The 22,357-nt window shown below is 38.0% G+C and overlaps 1 protein-coding gene across 1 annotated transcript; it reads right to left on the reverse strand.

Annotated features, from left to right (window-relative positions):
* Positions 1-8,254: 8,254 nt before the first annotated feature.
* LOC127639144 (leukotriene A-4 hydrolase-like) lies at positions 8,255-20,488 on the reverse strand. The gene is made up of 19 exons (XM_052121015.1): positions 20,302-20,488; positions 19,180-19,310; positions 18,008-18,128; positions 17,442-17,510; positions 17,186-17,290; positions 17,038-17,090; positions 15,209-15,281; positions 14,885-15,025; positions 14,689-14,712; positions 14,466-14,536; positions 13,604-13,715; positions 13,339-13,483; positions 12,931-13,034; positions 12,408-12,478; positions 10,686-10,740; positions 10,467-10,562; positions 9,222-9,304; positions 8,997-9,101; positions 8,255-8,648 (listed from the first exon to the last, which is right to left on the reverse strand). Exons 1-19 carry the CDS (start codon positions 20,455-20,457, stop codon positions 8,528-8,530), a joined length of 1,836 nt encoding a protein of 611 aa, XP_051976975.1. The 5' UTR covers positions 20,458-20,488; the 3' UTR covers positions 8,255-8,527.
* Between the last annotated feature and the right edge of the window lie 1,869 nt (positions 20,489-22,357).

Genomic DNA, 22,357 nt, shown 5'->3' on the forward strand with positions numbered 1-22,357 from the left:
ATATTAGATTTATAAGTCTCAAAGTGTTTAAATAGGCTATTGATTTACAAATGGATTTAATGGATACTAACAGCACCAATAAAACGACAAAGCACCATGATTTTTATAACTGAGTTGAAAATATAGTAATGGACAGCAACACATCAAGTACCACCATGGTAAATGTGTCTGTTTAAGCTGCACTTAAAATGTAAATATGACATTGCATTAGTTTTGCATAACCAAATATTAAACCGAGTGACTTTTATTTGAAAGCAAAATAACACAAGCACACTTTCGCAAAAGATGCACAATACACTGTTCAAAATGAAGATAATCAAGAATTTGCACACTTCTGGTTATCAAAGTTAAGGAATCATATCCATAATTAATGTCATTCATTACAAAGTCTTTTTGTGCCCTGTATATTTTGTGTGTGGTAATTTCACCAAGCAAAACTGATGTGTTTGACACAAGACAGACGCCTTGCTGTTTTGAAGATTGGTTAAAAAAAAAGTTCAAAGTTTGCTGTGAAATCTCTAAATATCCCTTTACACACCAACCTCACCTCTATCCCAACATTCCCTTTAACCAAAAGTTTTGGCAAGAACAAACTTCCCCCACCTCTTTAAAACCTTATCACTTTGCTTTATTCTGATCAGTGTGCTCCATGCTTCTACTTGGTGTCAGAGTAGTCAAGAGATAAAAAAGGAAAAGGGAAGGAGGGGTGAGTGGGGGGGACAGCTAACTTTTTTAGATGGCAATTGTATATGTCTCTGTGGCTCCCTTACCTGTGTTGCTTTGATCATAGCTGAGCATGGAGTGGCGTTTGATTCCAGCGCTACTTTGACAGCTCGCAGGCTGGCAGAAGCCTTTCGGATGACTGGAGATCAGAGGAGACGGGCTGGAAAGCAGAAGTCCAGCTGAGAGAAGATCAGAAGAGGCACAGCTTTAACCCAAGCTATTGTGAAGAAACGTAATGGCATAGATAACTTTTTTCCTCCCGTTTTTTTCTTCTGAAACTTCCCCTTTAGAATTTTGAATTGCCCACTTAAAGGTCTGTGGGGCTTTGTCTGGCTACAACAAAAGAGGTATGTTTTTTCTGCCTCATCCTGGAGAGCCAGATCTAGTTAAACACTGTCACTCCTTTTGGACTAAAACCAGCAGTTTAGCACTGCTGGTTTAGTCTGGTGGACTTGCTTTAGACATACACACTAGACAAGAATAATATCATTTAAATATAATAAATTGCTTATTACTGTTTTTACATCTCTGACTAGTTAATATACTCATTGCATTAATAGGCCTTTATTAAATCTGGCTTCATGGCTTTATTCATTTGTTTATTTTGGTTTATATTGTTCGTTTATGTGTGTTGTGTTTTCTAAAACTGTCTTGAAATATTGTATTTCATTTATTCCATTCACAATTATATCCTTGAAACTCCCAGCTGAACCAGTGAAATCTGTAACTGCAAAAACAATACAGGGTTCCTGTGGTGTAATGTCTCTCTCTAGTGGTTGACACAAAAGCTCTACAGTGCTGTGCAAAATGCTCATTCTTCTAAACTTTAATTAAAAGTAGTCAGCATGTGGAACATCTCACATCTCAGAATATGTTTCACACTGGAGAGTAAAATTACAGTTATATCTCTCAATATATTTTATAGAAATATTCCAGGTTCAGTACAAGTTCGGCTCAGTTGACAGCATTTGTTATATTGTTTAAATGGCTTTTGCAGAATTACGGGGTTTAGCCTACAACGTTACGTCGTCATGACAACAAAGTATAGAACTTTACAAAGAAAGTGGTTTTATCACACTAAAATCAGGTTAACATGCTTATGTCTTATGCTGAGGCGGTCCTATGGGACAGGCAAACCAGGCAATTGCCTGGGGCCCAAACCTGGGGGCCCTCCTTTGGCAGCAATAGACGTTTACTACAACGATGCTTATAGCCAATGGGTGAATCTCAATTCAAAGAACGCCGTGAACGGACTTGTGTTCTTATGAAGACCGGTCTTGCCAAACATCCTTGGAAGAACGACCTCAGAAAGATAGGAGGGTGTAGAACGCATCTATTGCGAGGTTTGAGATGTGCTGCGATCTTCCTGTTGGGCAAGTAACCGTCACAGCACTTCTGAATCCAGTGAGAGAACTAGCATTATCACACCAGAGACAGCATTAATTTCATCACACCAGTGAGGTTTTGCATGACTAGTGACACGTTAAAAGAATACATTCTGTAAACACTCATTTTCTCCATGTTTATAACTATTAAAATGATGCCCTAAAAAATTAAAGCAAACTTTTCCATGTCCAGACTGGAGTTCAAACAAGTCACTTAAATCACTATGCCACTGGCACTTTCAGATGTTGGGGAGGAATTTGTCTTGTTCTTTTAAAAGGCAAAGAATTTAAAGCTAATTTCTCCTAATAAGACTGGGATTTAAACCCTATTACACCTCTGAGCCACTGGCAACTTCACCTTCTCAATGTGTTTTTGGGAGGTTTATTTTAATCATTTTCAAACCAAACAAATAAAATGTATGCTGGTTAGACTTGAAATTGATCTTTCTATGCTGGAGGATCACACTGATACACTGGCCCTTTACCTTGTTTGTTCTAATTTTCATGGGTTTTATGAAGTACGTTAAAGATCTTTTGTTCTTTTGGCCTCAATTTTCAACCAAAACAGTTATGAAATAAATAAATGATCATTTCAAACCAACAACACCTCAGAGAAGATCTACATCTCACAAGTTTGTTATTCCTTTTCATTCAAAATTCAAGTTAAGTGCAAAGTGAGTCACTTGCATAAAATTGTTGGTTCAAATCCCAATTTAAATGTAATACATTTACCAAAGTCATTTAGATTTGCAGCCATATTGAGACAAACTCGTCAAAAACACCCACTTTTGTGTGAATGGAAGTGGCTCAGTGGTATAAGTGTGGTTTGATTGAGAAAAAACTTCCAAAAACATGTTCAGTACATGTGTGATAGTCTCATTGGTATATGCATGGTCAGTTTCCATGGAAACCCATAGTTCAAATAGCAGCCAAGAAATGTATTGAGGCAAACCTCAATAAAAAATTAGTAAATGCCAGTGGCTAAGTGGTATACATTTTGTTGTCTTGTGTGTAATGCCTCAGTTTGAATCCCAGTCAAAACATGGTAAATGTGTGGTTGTCTGGGTAGGTCAGCGAGTATTGACGCTGACTACTACCCCTGGAGTCACAAGTTTGAATCCAGGGTGTGCTGAGTAACTCCAGCCAGGTCTCCTAAGCAACCAAACTGGCACAGTTGCTAGGCAGGGTAAGGTCACATGGGGTAACCACCTCGTGGTTGCTGTAATGTGTGGTTCTCGTTCTCAGTGGGGCACGTGGTGAGTTGTGCGTGGGCCTCCTCACACACTCCATCTCCATGGTAACACGCTCAACCAGCCACTTAGTAAAATGTGTGGATGGTCTCAGACATGGAGGCAACTGAGATTTGTACTCTGCCACCTGGATTTAGGTGAGTCACTACGCCACCATGAGGATTTAGAGCACATTGGGAATTTGGCATTCCAAATTAGGGGAGAAAATATTACAAATAAAAAAAACATGGGAAACTTAATTTCTTTGATTTGTACATGATTGAGACAAACAATTCTAAAGTAAACCTCTAAACTGAAAGTGACAGTGGCTCGGTGATAAAAGTCTCTTGTGCAGAAAACCTTAGTTCAAGGAAAAAATTGTTTGACACAAACTCCCAACAACCACACATACTTGTGAATGTCTCAGTAGTGTAAGTACAGCCCTGTTGTACTGAAAACCTTGGTTTGATTCCTAGTGTAAACATGAAATGGTCAATGACAACTTGCTATTTATTAATTTATTTATTCTTTGGTTTGTTAATTACTAATTGAGACAAACCACCTACAAAATGCCAGTAGCTCAGTGGTATGGCAGATCTTTCTCTGCAACTTGGTTTGAATCCTGATCTCATCACTGAAAGCTGCTTTAGTTTCTTCAATTTGTAAGTGATTAATTTAGATTGTGGTTAAATAACAAGGGTTCTGAAACAAAAACAAGCCATGCGAATGGCTCAGTGGTATGAGCATGTTCTCCTTGTGTGGAGGATCCCAGTTTGAAATCTGGAGGCATGAAGGTTGAAGGAACATCTGATAAAAACAGTTGTCTTATCTGCTGAAAGAGGCTGGATGAGTGAGTGTGAATTTAGTCAAACCTCTGGGTTGGCTTCTGACACAGTAGAGTAAATCCAGTAGATGAAAAGATGGTTGTTGATCTACTGAACCACTGAGTTTACAGAGCATGTATGTCTACCTCTGTCACAGTCAAAGGTGGATGTTAGGGAAAATTTCCTTTAAGAAGCTTCAGATAAGCATGTGTCTGCTAAATAACAGTCTAGCAGTAACAATGGATGGTATGCTGATAGGTGCCAAACCTGTCCTTCTTTCTAATGGCCACCATTTAGCACTTTTAAGACACTTCAGTTATGTGGGCAAGGGGGTGATTGCCAAACCCGATTGCCATTCCTAAAGTCGTCCAATTGATCCATGCTGTTTAAGCTGTTGTTGCTGTTACAGTTTTTCTCAATCACTTTGGCACAATCATTGAATGACCATTAAACTTCATCAAACTACATGACTAACTATATGAACATTAGGTCATTTGTTCACATGACTATAGTCATTTATAATTGCTTTGGCACAAAATGCATTGAGTAAGCCTTGCAGATCAAAATAGTTTGCATTTGCTATTGAATGATATTACTCTCAAATGCAAATATACACATGTTCATTGTGTAAATCCCTACATGCTAAATAGAACAACCAACAATCGCAATAACCTGTCACACATATATTAGATACATAATAGTTATGTGGTATTCTTGCAATAGTTGTCAGATGGATAGACTTAGGCTAGATGGGGAACAATTCAATTTCCTCACAATTTAGAGCAACCAAATGCAAATGCTGTCCAATTTAGCTGACAGGTTAAACTCATAACCTATCAGTTCTCAAACACATTTATACCGCAAGGATAAGACTGAATGTCACAGCTGTGGAATATGGAGCAGGCAGGAGACAGACAGGGGACAGACAGGGCCAAGAGCCTGCTCGTGCAAGATGAAGGGGCATTAGAGTTCGGGGTGGTATGGTGAGAGGAAGAGGCAGAGGGGGGCACAGAGGATGCGGAAGAGCCATTGAAATGGAAAGGCACAGAGTAATCTCAAACGAGATATGGCAACAATTATAGTCCATGTCATCAACCATGGCCTAAGAATGACAGAGGCTGGTCGAGGAGTGCAGCTTAATCTGGGCCTGTCCACGGTGTCCTCAATAGTCCAGACATTCAGGAGAGAAAAAGGATGTGTAATCAAATATTGTAATGCCATATTCCTTCACACTGGTAATACTGTTACTTTACTGTGCTGTATTTTCTGTCTAGGAAAATGTGTAATATGGTCGTATCAAACAATGCTATTAGACTAAACAATATTCAAAGTACAGTCATACAAGATGATCTTTCAAAATGTCAACACTGTTATCTTCTCCACAATTGATAGAGTGCTGAAGAGAAATCATATTGCAATGAAGAAACTCTACAAGGTACCCTTTGAGAGGAATGTTGTGAGATTAAAGGAGCTAAAGTACCAGTATATACAGGTATGAATTCATCATTGTACACTACACAGTGCTGTAATCTCCCCTTGTTCAGAATTGACAAGAACAACCTGTATATGTAGAATGTTACACTATGTGGGATATATGTAACCATATGATTTACAATATCTCCCCTTATCTACTGTAAATTATTTCCTAAATTGCTTTACTATATTTAATAGAGAGTGATGAGCTGGAGGTTGATGAATCCCCACACATGTTTGTGTATGTTGATGAGGCAGGATTCAACTTGACCAAATTCAGGAGACGTGGCCGTAATTTTGGTCACCGAGCCACTGTTGATGTGCCAGGCCAGCGTGGAGGGAACATTACAATGTGTGCTGCCATATGTGGGAATGGTGTTCTCATATGCCACATTCCCATAATTGGGCCCTATAACACACAATGTCTAAATTTCCTGAAACTCTTTACAGGGATCTCATTCCTGAGAAAGAGAGGGTGTTGGTAAGAAATGACTTGCCAACGTATGTTATAAATTGGGACAACGTAAGTTTCCATCATTCAAATACAGTCAGGGAATTGTTTGTTGCCCACCCACGTTTTGGATGTAGTTTCTCCCACCATACTCCATATTCCTAAATCCCATTGAGGAGTTATTTTCTGCATGGAGATGGAAGGTCTATGATCACCGTCCTCACGACCAGTTGTCCTTACTGGGTGCAATGGATGCTGGTTGTGAGGATATCACAGTAGATTGTTGTAGGGGGTGGCTGCGTCATGCCAAAATAGTTTTTCCTTGTTCCATTGCAAGGGAGGATATCAGGTGTAATGTAGATGCAATGTTGTGGCCAGACAGAGAGATTGGAAGACCCATGAGGTTGATTAAATTGCAGCATATTTTCTTTTTTCTTGCACATATTGTAGTTCCTGAATTGTGCTTTCTGTTTCTTCGGTACAAGCTTTCTTTTCGTATTTTCGGTTGGCTGTAAAATGTGTGTATATAGAATGATGAGAAATGTTTGTATTAATGTTTTGTTGAAAGTATAGTGTGTACCATGAATTCTTGACATCAGTACTATTCAGCTGCCTACATATACAATGTTAGTAATTGGGCAATATTACAAAGTGGGTAACTATCACACTTTCAGAGTACACTGTCATTTGACAAGATGTCTTTGCATTTTGACAGGCTTGGTCTAAGCAATGATAAAGGAACCTTTTGTTTGGATGACAATGTTTTATTCATTGATGGATTATTATTTACATTTGAAACGAGAGTTAATTATTTGTGTAATCACCTTTGGCAGGTCACATAGAGTGGTGTGCTGAATGTACCATGTGATGTGAGGATTGTACTTAGAGTTTTGACAATTGTACGTTTGTTTCAGTAAATGTGCCAAATCAATTGAGTAAAAACTGTAAGACTCTTTGGACATGTTTTTGTCTGGAAACCGATAAGATAATAGGATCTTGGGCCCACTCCTGACTTGCATACCAAAGGTTTGTTTCAGGCAACAAAAAGATGGGAGGTGTGTGACGAGTGTGAGTCACATGATGTTCTGGAGCACATGGCTTAAGAGAGTTTGAAGATAGCAGGTTCAGGGCAATGCCTTGTGCAATGGAAAAATGTGGGAAGTTAAACCCTGCAAATCTAAAAAAAAAAAAAAAAAAAAAAAAAACTATGAGGTGGAATGTAAAGTTAATTGATTGCCTATGGACTTTTTTGGAAGATTGCTGGATGTTCAGAGAAAGCTACTGATGGTCCAAACAACAATGGAGAGCAGACCATTCGTCTGACTGACTGAACAGGACCAAGCAAGTATTGATTTTTCTTTTATTCTTATGTTGAGTTTGCCAGTTGAGTGTCCATGAGACTGTGTAAATATTGTTTGAAGTGCTGAAAGAACTCTTTCTGAACTGCACAGTAAACTGGTTTGCATAATGCTGGTTTGAATGGGCTTAAGGATTCTTAAAGGCCTATATGCATATGGACTCTGGAGTATAAGCTACTATGCTGAATTGTGAACTCAGTCAAGAACTGTTCATGTGAACTGCATGTACAATTAATTCTGAAACTGGTGGGTTGCACCCCAAATGAGTTAAAAGTATTTGATTGAAACTGAAAAGTGACTTATTTTTGTTGAAGGGTTTTGTCATGCTAAAGGAGCCCCTGAAATGAGAATTGAGTATTTGAATTTCAGGTATATTGTTCTTATTTATATATTTTGTTCAAAAATGAATAACAGTTTGTGAATTGAGCTGTTTGTGTGTTAATACTAAATCCACATATTAAGGGTTCCTACTTTAAATGTGTGAATCCTTTTGTATGTTTGACTGACTCAAAGATTGAAGAAATTTAGTGACATGCTTGGCACCTAAATTAATTAGGTCAATCTGTTACAGGTGGACATACATCCAGACTTGCAATCTAAAGTTTCCAAGTACAAATCCCAAAAGCACAGATTCTTCTCAGAGTAGATGTCTTTAAGATGCTTTGACTAAGCAAGTGTCTGTACAATACCAACTTTAGATGGTAGTGATGAGGTGGGTTGTGAACATGTATGTCTGGCATAAGCAAACTTAAATTGTTCAGGTTTTTTATGTTGGACAAAAAGTACAGATAAAGATGTAAAGATGTTTATTTCAGAGTATTACATAGGAGATCATTCATACTAAGGTATGCTCTTTTATTTATTTATTTTACACTCAACAACTGGAAATTTTAAAAGTGAAAAATGTAATATTCCTCACTTTCCTTTAAAAACCCTGAGACTGAAACATCAAGATACATATGTGTGTGCAGGATTTGAATAATCAGGAGAAAACGGTTATGCACATTTACCTAGTTATAATATTTGAAGGCCAATTTTGCACATTGAATACTGCTGGAATTTGAGATGGTCAGAATCCAATGTATTAACTATCGACTTTCAGATCCTTGGCCACCAGCATTGCTGTGACTGGGTGCAGTGCTCCACGGTGCTCCTTAAAAGTTTTCAGTGCCTCATCACTGTACTTTGGGAAGTTGTAAACTTCCCTAAAAGAGAGACGAGGGTAGAGGGGGAGAGACAAAGTTAGAGAGTACTTTGAAATGGCTTGGCACCTACTGTATATGCGACAACAAACTGGACTCTTGAACAAGTTTGTAAAGTGTGTATCCAAGACTGCAAACAAGCAAATGCTGATTACTGCAATAAGGAAATTACAAGACTACCAATTGTTCTGTAATGTCCTGTTCCTCATTCTTTAGTGAATTTTCTGCCTACATTTTTTTATATATATATATATATATATATATATATATATATATATATACACACACACACACACACAAGGGACCAATTTTTCTGGTCAAATCATGAATTGTCAGAAACTGATTATTTACTTAAAGAGGGGACGGGTGAATTTCATCCTGCCCTGTTCAGTAGCCATCTTCAGTGCCAGGGAAACCGCTTCCTCCCAATGTGCCCTGACACACAAGCGTAACCACCTGTATAAATGCATACAGAAACACAATTTGAGGTCACAGATGCATGTACATTATCATTCACTTATTTTAATAGCATGACACTTCAAAAGACAAATAATCAAAGCAAGTGGTCCTGCTTACCTGAAGCGGACCTCTGCATTTTTAACACTGTTTAGCTGGTATACTTCTTGCATCCTCTTCATGTGGGACAGAGAAAGGGGTTCCTGATGCAAAACCACACATGTAGAGAAAACACACATTTCAAGACTACTTCTGCTTTCGTTACCTTTATAGTAAAAATTGGAAGTTCTAAAAGCTTGCTTAAACTTCGCCGCTTCATGCATCATGATCAGTTGGATTACTGATTGGGTATACATTTACATTTGGCATAGACAAAAATGTCTCTGTCCAAATCAAAAGAGCCAGTTGCAACAAACCCCTTAATTATAATATACTTAGTTATACCTAGATAGGAAATATTTGTCAAGACAAACCCTTTGATGCTGACTTGAAAGCCTTGAGTGCTGACGTTTAAAATAGTTTTAAAAGCTTGATAATTGAAGATTTTACTGGATGGATGGCTGGACAGTCAATTTACATTTGAATGGTTTGATAATTGGAGTTTGAAATCACGACCATTCTTTGGTCTGTTTGAACATGCCAAGGATTATTCATAACAGGGACAATTTTTTTAATCGGCTCAGTTAGAAAAGTCATAGCAACCAATTCAGAACAGTCTGCAGGTCTGTGCCAAATTTGGTGGATTTAGCTTGAAAGCTTGTGAAAGGTTACAATTGGGAATTTTGAGAACCCTAAACAGCCTAAAGTGTAGAACAATATGTTGGCTAACATAACTAATGATGTTCTTAACATAAAGGGTTGTTGCAACTAGGCATTGATTGAGTCCATTATTGTCTTCATCAGGTTCTCTTCAAAGGTTTTATTTATTGGAAGGTTTCAGTAATGGCACACCTCTCCTTAACAAGCTGCTTGATTTGAGGTATAATTTATTTTCATAGCACAAATGTGCAGGACAAGGTATGTGCCAACGCAATCTTCGGGTGTGCATGTTGCGGAATGCTCTGTGCACAGTATGTGTGACACAAACGCATCAGCACAGCCACGTGGCTTGAGCTGTGTGTGTCGTCAAATTTGGCCATTGGCATTAGTGTCACAAAGCAGTTGTAGTGCGCATGCCTCGAACACGTTCCTATTCTTTTGCGGTCAGAAAAGTATACTTACAAAAGCAACACGATCGACAGGTGCAAGGCGATCTGGAACACGCAAAAACGAAATATACCTGGGCCTTAATACTTAAGGTTAGGGATTAACCTTAAGTATGAGCAATAATAATATTGATGCTTCCTTTAGCAACTAATTAATTACCTCTTGCAGTAGTAAAGCCATGAACTCGATAAGCTGATGAGAGTTTAACTTCTTCACATCTGCCTCACTGAAACTTGCAAGATCTCCTCCTTTTGCCTGAAGACACACATACAGAGAGAAAAAGTAAGAGAGAGCTTTGCCTGAACTTCTGAAAAGAAGCTCTTATATTGAAACATTGGTATTGTTTAAAGAGTTAAAAAAATTTTTTGAGAGTCTCACCTTTACCCATCTCTGACACAGAGAAGTGCAAGCGTCAGCCATAGTGGTGTCATACCTGTGCATAAAGGCAGAGTTCAAGTTAGTTACTTTGGACATACAGCTGTGGCCAAAAGTATTGGCAGTGACATAAATTGAGTTTTGCAAAGTTTGTTGCTTCAGTTGTTGTAGATAATTTTTTCACATGTTTCTATGGTATACTGGAAAACAATAATCATTTCATGAGTTTTAAAGGCTTTTATTGGCAAAAACATTAAATATATGCAGACAGTCAATATTTACAGCGTTGACCCTTGTTCTTCATAAACTCTATCAGCTTCTGGGTCAAATCCTGACTGATGGAGATCTATTCTTGCCTTTTTATTAGTGCTCTGAGTTGAGGATTAAGATCCAGGGAGTTGCCTGGCCACAGATCCAAAATTTCAATGTAATGATCTCCGAGCCACTTCATTATCACTCTTGCCTTGTGACATGGTGCTCCATCATGCTGGAAAATGCACGGATCATCACCAAATTGCTCCTGGATCGTTGGGAGAAGATGCTCTTGCAGGATGTTTTGATACCATTCTTTATTCATGGCAGTGTTTTTGGGCAGAATTGTGAGCCCACTCCCTTGGATGAAAAGCAACCCCACACATGGATGGTCTCGGGATGCTTCACTGTTGGCACGACACAGGACTCATGATAGCGTTCACCTTTTCTTCTCCAGACTATCGATTTTCCAGATGTCCCAAACAGTTGGAGAAAATAACTTTGCACCAGTCTTCTGCTGTCCAATCCTTGTACTTCCTGCAGAATTTCAGTCTGTCCTTGATGTTTTTCTTGGAGAGAAGTGGCTTTTTTTGCTGCCCTTCTTGACACCAGGCCATTGTCCAAAAATCTTCGCCTCACTGTGTGTGCAGATGCACTCACACCAACCTGCTGCCAATTTTGAACAAGCTCTGCACTGGTGGTGACAGGATTCCGCAGCTGACTTCTCCAGAGGAGATGGTCCTGGCACTTGCTGGACACTCTGGGACGTCCTGAAGCCTTCTTCACTGCAGTTGAACCTCTCTCCTTGAAGTTCTTGATGATCCGGTAAATGGTTCTTTCAGGTGCAATATTCTTTGCAGCGATTTCCTTGCATGTGAAGCCATTTTAATGCAAAGCGATGATGGCTGCACATCTTTCTTTAGAAGTAACCATTGCAAACAAGAACACCATGATTGGAAGCACTTCTTCCCTCATTTTATAGCAATCAATCTGCTCTATTCAATCAGAATGATAGTGATTTCACCTGACTAGTACTTGTTCACACAGGTGCTGCTGATATGATTGGTGAAATGATGTTAGCTGGTAATTTTGTGCCAGGGCCAAAAACAGTGAAATTTGTGTTTTTGTGATCACGCTTTTTGCAATTATTTAAAATGCATCTGATCACTCTGCACAATAATCTAGAAACAATGTGAATCAACACTACATCAACTGAAGCATAAAACTTTGCGAAACAAAATTGATGTCACTGCCAATACTTTTGGCCACGGCTGTACATTGTTTTTATATAAATCTAATTATATCCCTACCCATAAAATAACTTTTTTAAATAAAAATTTTATTAAAATTAATGAATGAACAGTTTTCCCAAATGAGGGCATCCTTAAAATGTCCTCAATGCCAGTTTTTGTCAAACTGAGCTGGACAAATTTGTTCCCAAAGTATAGCTAAGTAAACCAAACAAGTACTCACTGTGGCTTGACTGGAGGCATTCCTGGAGTGTGCATCCATGCATTCCAGTCCACTTTGTTCAAGATGTCCACCTGATGCAGAGAATCAAAGCGAGATCAGTTACACTGTAAACAGAGCATAAAGAAATCCTGAAACTTGCTGAATTGCACTAGTTACAACAACTTCTTCATAAACTGTTTCCAAATAACCGATTCACAACAAGAAAAACAATCCTTCTGAATACTGAAATTCCCATTTTCAGTTTATTTGAAACTAAATTTGAGTTTCCCTTGTAGAATTAAATGTAATCTTTACAAGAGGATTAGATTAATCATGTTTGAACCCATTGGTAACACATCATGATTATGTAATCATGAAATTTCATCAGAAATGCTTTACGATTATTGACAAGTGTCTAGAATCCATAAAGTCCTTACAGACAATGATTAAATTGCCAAATCTTGTTGAGCACATTGCATACAGAATGATACATGCATGTGTATATATTTATTCATACATGAATACAAATTGTTGTGGTCCTCACTTTATCTTTAAAGTATGTGAACAGATAGTTCTTCCATTCTTCTGTGGTTGTGCTGCCATAGGCAAACAGCTGAATGTAGGACTTTACGAATCCCATGAAGACCTCTAATTCATACAAGAAAAGACATATATTTATTTTTTCCTGCATGGGCATCAAATAGCAATAGCAATTCACAGACAGGGGGTGTGTGTGTGTGTGTGTGTGTGTGTGTGTGTGTGTGTGTGTGTGTGTGTGTGTGTGTGTGTGTGTGTGTGTATGTATATATATATATATATATATATATACAAAATGGTGTTACACATGTGCACAGGTGGTTTAACCTAGTGGTACAAGATCCGGGCTGGTAACAAAAAGGTTGTATATTCAAACCCCACAAGAGATAATCCATGAAGCATCAATATTACATACCTGGACCTCCCATAAGTTCCTCGAGATGATACAGCAGAGCGAATCCCTTCTCGTAGGGCACAGATGAGAAGGCCTCATCCGTGTCCACCTCATGCAGGTTTGGGACGAGGTTCGTGAGGACATTATTTGCTCCAAACTGTTTCACCTACAGTAACAACAACAATACCACAGTAACTTATTTTTACAATGAAAAATTTGTAGATACAGCAGTTTAGTGCATAATTGGAAAAGATTAATATTTTGTCTTTGTGCGTGTTGATCTTACAGATTCCTGAAGTTCTTTCCATCCTCCTATGCCTTTAAACTGCCGGAGTTGTTCACTCTCCATGCACCTGGCAATCATTCTCTCAATATACACCGTATGACCCTCATTCAACCTGGAGACACAGAAAAAGTTGTTACACCCTTTAAGGCCTTATATTTTTTAAAGGGAAATTGGCTTTTCAAAGTTTTTTGAAAAGCCACATTACATTTCAAAGTACATACTTTTCTGCTATTGGCCGCCCAGAAGAACAACAGTGTGAACTATGCCAATATAGCATGTTGCGGTTAGTCATTTAACAGTGGTCATTTAGATATAGAGGTCTTAAATGTAGTAGGTACAGTAGCAAATGTAATTTTAAGAGTCAGAGAAAGTGTGGAAATTGTCATAAACTAAATTAAGACAATGTGCAAGAAAATGTACTGTGGTGATGGGGCGTGGTCGAGCGCTGCTTTGTGAACGGAGAGCGAGACCAGGACTCTGTGTATAATTTCTCTAACAGCTGTTCTGTGTTTTAGTGAGCAGAGTTTGGGAGATAAAGGGGTGACGAGAATCCCAGAGGGGAATGAGAACTGAGCCTGTGTGTGTGCTATGGCTGAAAAGCCCAAACAGAATTTAATTGTTCAGAGTGAATAATGTTAAGCGTTTAAGCCGGCTCCTGCTTTCTACACCTACGAAGGGCTGTTACATGAACTTCATGGGAAAAAAAAGTGGCGAACATTCCCCTTCAAGTTCCAACACAGTATGCAACTTATATTTCAGGCATAATGACCATTGTAACCAATAGAACAGCAAAAGTAGTGGAGTCTGGGTTGATTTGCCTGTTTTTGCATATTGGTTGAAAGCTCAGTATATGCGAACTGACCAGAAATGCTCCCAGGTCTTATTGGTCACCAGGTTTCCCGTCCAACTGTGAGAAATCTCATGAGCGATTACCTGCAGTGGGAGAGATGCATGTAAGATGAGCATGGAGCAATTTTACATCAGCAAAATATACAGAATCTGGTTTAGAACAAATAAAACACTCTTCGTGCACAAACTAAACAATTGTTTTTATCACTCCTTGTAAATGCACACCGATAACTTACACCAGCGAGTGATCGGTCTCCAGCCTAAAAGACAGAAATAAACAGTTTTTCACAGCATTGCTGACATTTTTATTCTGATTATTTTTTATTGTGACCATAAACGTAAACAAGGCAACAAATAGACATTACTGTAAGTTGTTTTTAAGCAAGTTACAGATAAGAAGAATGCGTGTGAGTGTTTGATTATACTACTGACCAGGATGGTTGGGGTGACAAATGTGAGGCAGGGGTTCTCCATTCCTCCATATGGAAAAGATGGAGGCAGCACCAGTAAATCATACTGGCCCCACACGTAAGGCCCGGCCAGACTCTCAGCCGTCTTCAACATGGTTTCAGTCTGAGAAAGAGAGAACGGAAGACAGAAAAGTGAGATCTTTATCCGTCACATCAGTTAGCAACAGGCAGGCAGTCAGTGGTTACGGTTGAGAGTCTGTGGATAACCAGTTTAATCACACCTATCTGAAAAGTCTACATACTGATCATTGAGATATTAATCTAGAGCATCAAAGAACCATCTCACCTCTGAGAACTCAAAGGCTGCCTCATCCACATACTCCTTCTCAGACCAAACTCTGGACCGCGGGCCAATTTCTCTGAAAACATAACACGTCCATCACATATAGACTAAAATGTAAATGTGGTGGTTATTAAAGGAAGTATGAGTAGACTGAGACAATGAGTTTTTGAGAAGTTACTGGTTTCCACAAGGTGTGATTGGTCTTTCTAACTAATGTAAAATTGTTTTGCACACTGAACCCATGGTTGCAAAATGCATTCAAAGGGTCCTATTTTGCACTTTTCGTAGCATTTAATTTAAAAAATAAAAATAATTGTTAATGTAAAGCCCAAAGCATTTGGTCAGATGCAAATTTGGTCATCAGCAGAGTGCTCGAGCACTGAACGTGTGTTGCTCTTTCTCTAAGTGTATCTGTATCTAAGTGTGACTACATGGAACCCCCACTTCACAACACACCCACAACGCGTAACGCCCCCCCTTGGATCTTAAAACGATTCTACTGGCTACAAGAACGTTTAAAATCCTATACAATCGCTGTATGATCCATATTCGCTCAACTCTTTAAATATGACAAGGAATACTTTTTTAATTATGTCATATATATTATTAAACCAAAGAAGTAAATGGTAAACTAACTTATTTAATGAGTAATTTTGTGGAAGTGCTCTTTATTGTTAAAAATATATAAATGGTAAAATAATAATTTCTGTTCCATTTTCTCCAGATGGCTTACAAGCTACTCAATTAGCATATTAGCTTAGCATACTGCTAGCTTCCCTTCATTGATATGGCAGTATGATTGTATTCAAAACAACTTTTAATGTGCGGTATATTTCTAATGATTTTACAAACTTTTTTTATCTTTGTTAAATGGTAGGTGTAGGGTTGCTGCAGGACTCCAAATAAACACAACAATCACTGTATAAGAATGTGAGTTCCAATCCTTCACATATTACTGGTTATTTGGAGGGGGTGTAACTTGTGGTGGGCATGCCTTGTCTTGGAACTTGTAGTAGAATTGCAGGATACAGACAGAGCCTTCTTGATTTTTTTTTAATTTTTCTTAAGGAAGCATTCTCTGAACACGCAGTATGCGCATGCGCCTGGAATTATATGCAGTAACTAGTGGGTCCACAAGGTGGCAACACTCACAGTTTAACCATTGCAGTCACTTAGAAGCACTAGAAGATGTAATATCTGCTAAACAACAAGTAATGAAGGTGAAAACAACAAAAGTGGATGTGCCCGTTAAGAGTGCATGTGTAAAGAGGTTAGGAGACACCATTTGTATAACTCAAGTCTGAAGGATATCTTTATAGTTCTTAACTCCTGAACAGAAGTCGTCCGGTGTTCCATTGCAGCCATAGCGTGCATGTGCCATCTGCCTGTGTAGGTGCGCGCGGTCAAACGAACTATACTTTGAAAGGCTACCGTTTCGACTGTACGTAGACGCTAACTGTTCGCATCAAAATTAAAGTATGCTTTAGGTTCAACAAGCCTGTTTTTGATCCTGAAACTTAAAGACTTTTATTTGTAAATGACCTGTTAGGATTGACTGACTTTGCATGTAAAATGAGCAGCAAAAACAACAAGTTGCTGAAAACTTAACAGGCGTTAATACGCGACATGTCTCTGACGATATTTGGAACTCTGCATTGTGAACTATTAAACATGTCCAAGTAGTAAATGAAACTTTTCTTTTTTTTTTTTCTAAATTACAAGACACATTAGTTTTTCTATGTTTAAACACCAGAATAAACTAAGTGAGAAATAAACTGAGGCAGAGAAAAAGAGGGAAATGTTAAGCGAGTTTTAAAGAGAAGAAAGATCACCTGCTCTCCAAAGCACCAACTACTATGGCGATCAAGTAAGAGGGCATGGGAACCTGAAAGACATAAAAGATAGAGCAATCTGTGCTGATTAAAGACGGAATGCTTCTGTGTTGAAACTTTTCATTGTGGAAGAGGAAGTGAAACTAACCAGCTGTCTGAAACGATATATAACTCTGCTGCTGTCATCTGGATCTGGCTCCTGACCATCACGCAATGCACTCATTAACGCCACCAGCTCTCTGGGGACAGACACCTGAAACAAACACAAACAGTGCTCATGCAAAACAACTGTCAATTTTAATTAGGGTATTGTATTCGATCAAGTTCGCTTTCAGTTTGATTGTTTATCTTGGTTCAATTCATTGAATGTTTAATTAGTAATTTGTTCTGTTCATGCATGTTACCTGCGCATAGTAAGTGTGCTTCACTGATGGAGTGTCCTGACAGGGCACCATGGTCCTACAGTGAGTGGCCTGTTTTAACAAAACATATAACATGATCTTATCTCTCTTAGTGGTCAAATACTTTGTTGATATTGATTCAGTTCCACAATATGAAAATTAGTGAGAGAGAGAGACTTACACAAATTATATAAATGAGGACAAAGACTTCTATTGCTTTTTATATAAAGCTAATTATAATGACTACAAATGAACACAAACCTAAACGTGCATTTTTATCATTTCCAAATAAATATATAAATTATCTAAATTTCATTCCAATTGAGGACGTCAACGCTGTTAGAATGGCCCTAATGTCAGACACAAGCAGAAAATGCAGACAGTAGATGAAATGAGCACCTAAGGAGACTGGCATAGAATGAGTATGTAGCACTGTGGTCTCTACTGCAAGGGAACACAAATTATAATATTTCAAGGAAACTGCACTGTAACCACACTCTGTACATATGAACGCATGCATACACAGACTGTGTGATTGTGCAATGATCTGTGAGATGGTAAGAAGATACCTGGCACTGGCTGAAAAGGTAGGGATGTTTCTTTCCAGCAGTCTGCGTGGGAGTCAGCCACTGTAGTGCTGTGGCTCTAGGTGAAGTTTCGAGTTCAATCTCCACAATCACATGCTGCCCACTAAAAGCACACAAAGCCAACTTAAACACGGTCTTAAACTAAATGAAAAAATAACATTTAAATTTGGAGGCCAAAGTTGGCAAATATCTTCGATCTGGTCTGATACTGCACATACGTTTTTGTAAAGCGATTTTTATGTGGATTTTTGTACATATCGCAGCATTTTTCTGGTAAATTGAACACTAGAGGCACTAAAATAACAATGACTTCTTCACTTTTACACAAGTCACGAGTAAAACTATTTGATAAGTGTGCATAGTCTTTTTACTATTAAACTCCACCTTTGAACAGCCCTGACCAGTAGGTGGCAATATATACAAAGAATGCAAATAAGAAAGAATGTGGAAAGAAAGTGAAAGTGGAGATTTACAGTAAAAAAGGATTTAAATATTGATCTATTTCTCACCCACACCTATCAAATTGCTTCGGAAGATATGGACTTATCCACTGGAGTTGTATGGATTACTTTTATGCTGCCTTTATGTGATTATTGGAGCTACAAAGATCTGATCTTCATTCACTTGCATTGTATGGATCTATAGAATGATGAGAGAATTTTCATTTTGGAATGAACAATCCCTTTCAGAAACATCATAATATAATTTTGCAAAACTTTTGCCACCGTCTGAAAATCTTTACTTATGTTGTTTTCTTTCTGAATGCCTAAAACTGAAATTAATGCATCAAAATTGATATTTAAACAGGATGCACCACATTTTTCAAGAAGAGCAAAATCTGAGATTAACAACCTTAATGCCCCAAAAAAATAAAAATGTACAATATAATGCACATAAGTGCTTTAACAAATATATCTGTAAAAATATTTCTGATTTTAAACCCTCCAAATGCTCTTGCTTCCATTGTAAGTCCTTTTTAATTCCCTGATAATTGCCTCTTTTTCAAGAAACAAGGGACGAGTCAAAATTATTTTTTTGTGGCAATCAAAATTATGCAAGCAATGCCGTCAATAGAGCATCACCTGTACTGAACCTAGAACATTCCTTTTAAAAGTTAGTATGCAACACTAACAGCATGAAGTTTGCAGCAGTACCGTGAGAGCTGAAAAGGCAGAGTGATCTCCAGAGGGGTTCCCTTAAATTTGTGCTGAGCCCCCAAAGCAAACTTAGCCGCCTGGCCATTTGCAGAAACCTTGAAGATTTTTAGGTCCTTGGAGTCCAGAGTCTAGAGCGAAAGAAAGAAAAGAATATGCATTAAAACATTAAGTCTCAAACATTACGTTTGTCTGTTAAGGATCAGTTTCATGCACTACTAAGGGTACTTATTGCTTATGATGTGGCATTCCTCATTTTTAAAGTCACTATGGATGAATTAATCTAAATGAAAATGCAACAGAGCTGCCCACATCAAAAGACATTTTGTTTTTATTAGATGTGAATACTAGGAATAATTATACACAATAATTATTCTTAAAATAAAGATCTCATTTAAATAATAAATACATTTGAACAAGGAAATATTAATTAATTTATTGTCTATTATTTATTGACATCATACAACTGCACTGTTCCCGTCAACAGGGGTGATTTCACTTGATAGTGAAAATTACATCTTGTTGTGATGTACTTGTCACATCTAGTCAAAACAAGTTGTTAAACCCTAAACAGTAATCAAATTCTCACATATTTAATTGCACTGTGCACCACCTGATTTGCAAAAGCCATAAATGGAAATGCAAAATTTTGGCATACTGCAATTTCAGCTGTATATCTCTGAAATCTTCTTGCCTTTTGAGCGCCTGTCTGTCAAAGCTCAGGTAAAAAGTTCATTAATGTGATTTGTAAGCTCCTGAAATCAAAGTTAAGGTCTGGTGCATTAATCTGGTCATTAATGTGACAATCAATGAAAATTGCATATGCAAATACATTTGCAAAAGATGACATATTGTATCCAGTTCATGAACAATAGGCTTCAAATATTATGAGAAGTCATCCAATAATATGTTGGTTATCATAACTGTATCAAGTTCAGGTGAATATGTAACCCAGTCCTGATCTACTGTTGAAAATACTCTTACTGTTTTTCTGTGTCAGTTTCCCTTCAGTCAAAATCAAAGCAAAGCACGGCACATTGTATCTTAATCATGCACCCTTCTGTATATGCACTACAATGAATCAGACATTGACAGTTTTGATGAACCAAATGAAAACTATACCAGTGAAGAGAATTTATCTTCCAGAACTTCCACAGTCAGGGCGACCTTCCCTTTGAGCACATGCCTGTCAAAATCGACATGGTAAATTAGATTTAAATGCTTGGTAGAGCATTTAGAAGGAGACGAAAATGAGCTCGGGTCTGAAAAGGGAACCATAGTTGAGAGAACGAACAGTCGGCTCGCGCTGCGCTTGGATTTTAACCTGGACATGTGAGTCACGTGACAACGGCAGATATATTGCAACTTGGGAATTGTAGTTTTCCATCTTGTTCCCGAAAACGACGCCCTTTTGCGGCTGTTATTGTGTTTCGTTTATGTACGGTATACGGTTTTTACTGACTGTTTGCGTGAAATAAAAACATGGATGCAACTTTTCTGAAACCACATTGTTTTAAGACCGAGGTTATAGCCATTGGTACACCAGCAGCTGCACAGAAGAGTAGGCTAATATTTTTTTAAATTCACAGTTGATAATAGCCTAATAGTATTTTTCCAAAGTTTGATAGCATAATTTATTGAAGCTCTGAACCGCAAGGTGGGAAAAAAAAAATAACGGTGAAAAAATAAAATAAATTGTGTCTCAGTTCCTTCCTGAGCCCGTCTTATTTAATTTTTTTTTCTCTCTCAAAAAAAATAAAATAAAAATAAAAAATGCATGCAGTACCACCTTTGGCCACCAGGTGCAGCTATCTGTAAACATGCAATCTTATGCTTTTGATGCTTTGATTTAAGGGTTTGCAAACCTTAAGACAAAATCCGACTGAACCAATATTATTATTAGTTCAGTCGAGAGGATATAATTTATAAATTATCTTTTTAGTTTAGAAATTTGATTACTTACAACAATATTAACATTACCAGATGTACCCTAACACTTCAAAAGGACAGACAGACATAATAATAATTTTCCCATGTTTCCCGTTTTCCTCAATACATTCCTTTATGGGGGGGGAATCTTAACAGAGAAAGCATTAAAAGCATAAGATTACATGTTTACTGATAGTGGCACCTGGTGGCCAAGTTTGGTACCGCATGCATTTTCTTTTTTAAGAGAGGAAAAAAAATAAGACTTTGCTCAGGAAGTATATGAGAAACTTTTTTTCACCGTTATTTTTTATTTTTTTCCATCTTGCGGTTCAGAGCTTCCGTAAATGTTGTTATTAAACTTTGGAAAAATACTGAGTGTCACTGCACCCGTGCTTGTTTTTATTGATGCTCATCGCAGATGACAGGTAGTCCCATAATTGTATCAAATGTCACTTTTTTTCCTGTCCCCGTCCCCACCACACACTTCACTATACACTGGTTCCAGAATAGATTATTTCAACACAATTATTTCAGGTTTACCTGGAAAAACCCATTTAAGAATTACAATGTGCTGTTCCACATTTGGTATACGTTTGAGAACTTTTTTGCAAAAACGCACGAACAAAATATGTGTGTGGAAGGAACCAGGACTGCTTTCTCCCTCCACCAGAGAGCATTTCATTGGCTCCTGTGGTAATATCCTCTCTTACCACAGGAGGGCGACTCGTTGGTGCTTGTTGTAATACCCTCTCTTGTCACAAGAGGGCGCTTCAATGGCGCTTGTTGGTATACCCTCTCTTGCCACAAGAAGGTGCTTCATTGGCGCTTGTTGTAATGCCGTCTCTCGCCACAAGAGGACAGAGAACGAAAAGAAATGCTGAGATTTTAATTGATTTCATATGTTCTATCAGATAATGTTGCAAGTGGACACATCTAAACATATTCGTTAATATCAGCACTAATTTAAAATTAAATACAAAATTAAACATATTTGTGCAGATTAGATACTTAAATTTGTGTGTGTGTGTGTGTGTGTGTGTGTGTGTGTGTGTGTGTGTGTGTGTGTGTGTGTGTGTGTGTGTGTGTGTGTGTGTGTGTGTGTGTGTGTGTGTGTGTGAAGGATACAGCTTCCTGTCAGTGGATAGCCCTCCAGGAAATCGCAAGATGGTTCCACCCCACTGTGGAAGCCCATTTCAATCATAAACTAAAACGACCTTAAATCAAATTTAAGTTGCTTCCCATTCATTGG

This window comes from Xyrauchen texanus, chromosome 47, assembly GCF_025860055.1.
Source record: "Xyrauchen texanus isolate HMW12.3.18 chromosome 47, RBS_HiC_50CHRs, whole genome shotgun sequence".
NCBI lineage: Eukaryota > Metazoa > Chordata > Actinopteri > Cypriniformes > Catostomidae > Xyrauchen > Xyrauchen texanus.

Excerpts from the sequence above, each read along its gene's own strand:
- LOC127639144 (XM_052121015.1), bottom strand. The coding sequence starts at position 20,457 with ATGGTTCCCTTTTCAGACCCGAGCTCATTTTCGTCTCCTTCTAAATGC. Across the intron at positions 17,291-17,441 it reads AGCACACTTACTATGCGCAG|GTGTCTGTCCCCAGAGAGCT; the intron begins GTAACATGCATG and ends TGTTTGTTTCAG. Across the intron at positions 12,479-12,930 it reads TCACATACTTTAAAGATAAA|GTGGACATCTTGAACAAAGT; the intron begins GTGAGGACCACA and ends TCTCTGCATCAG.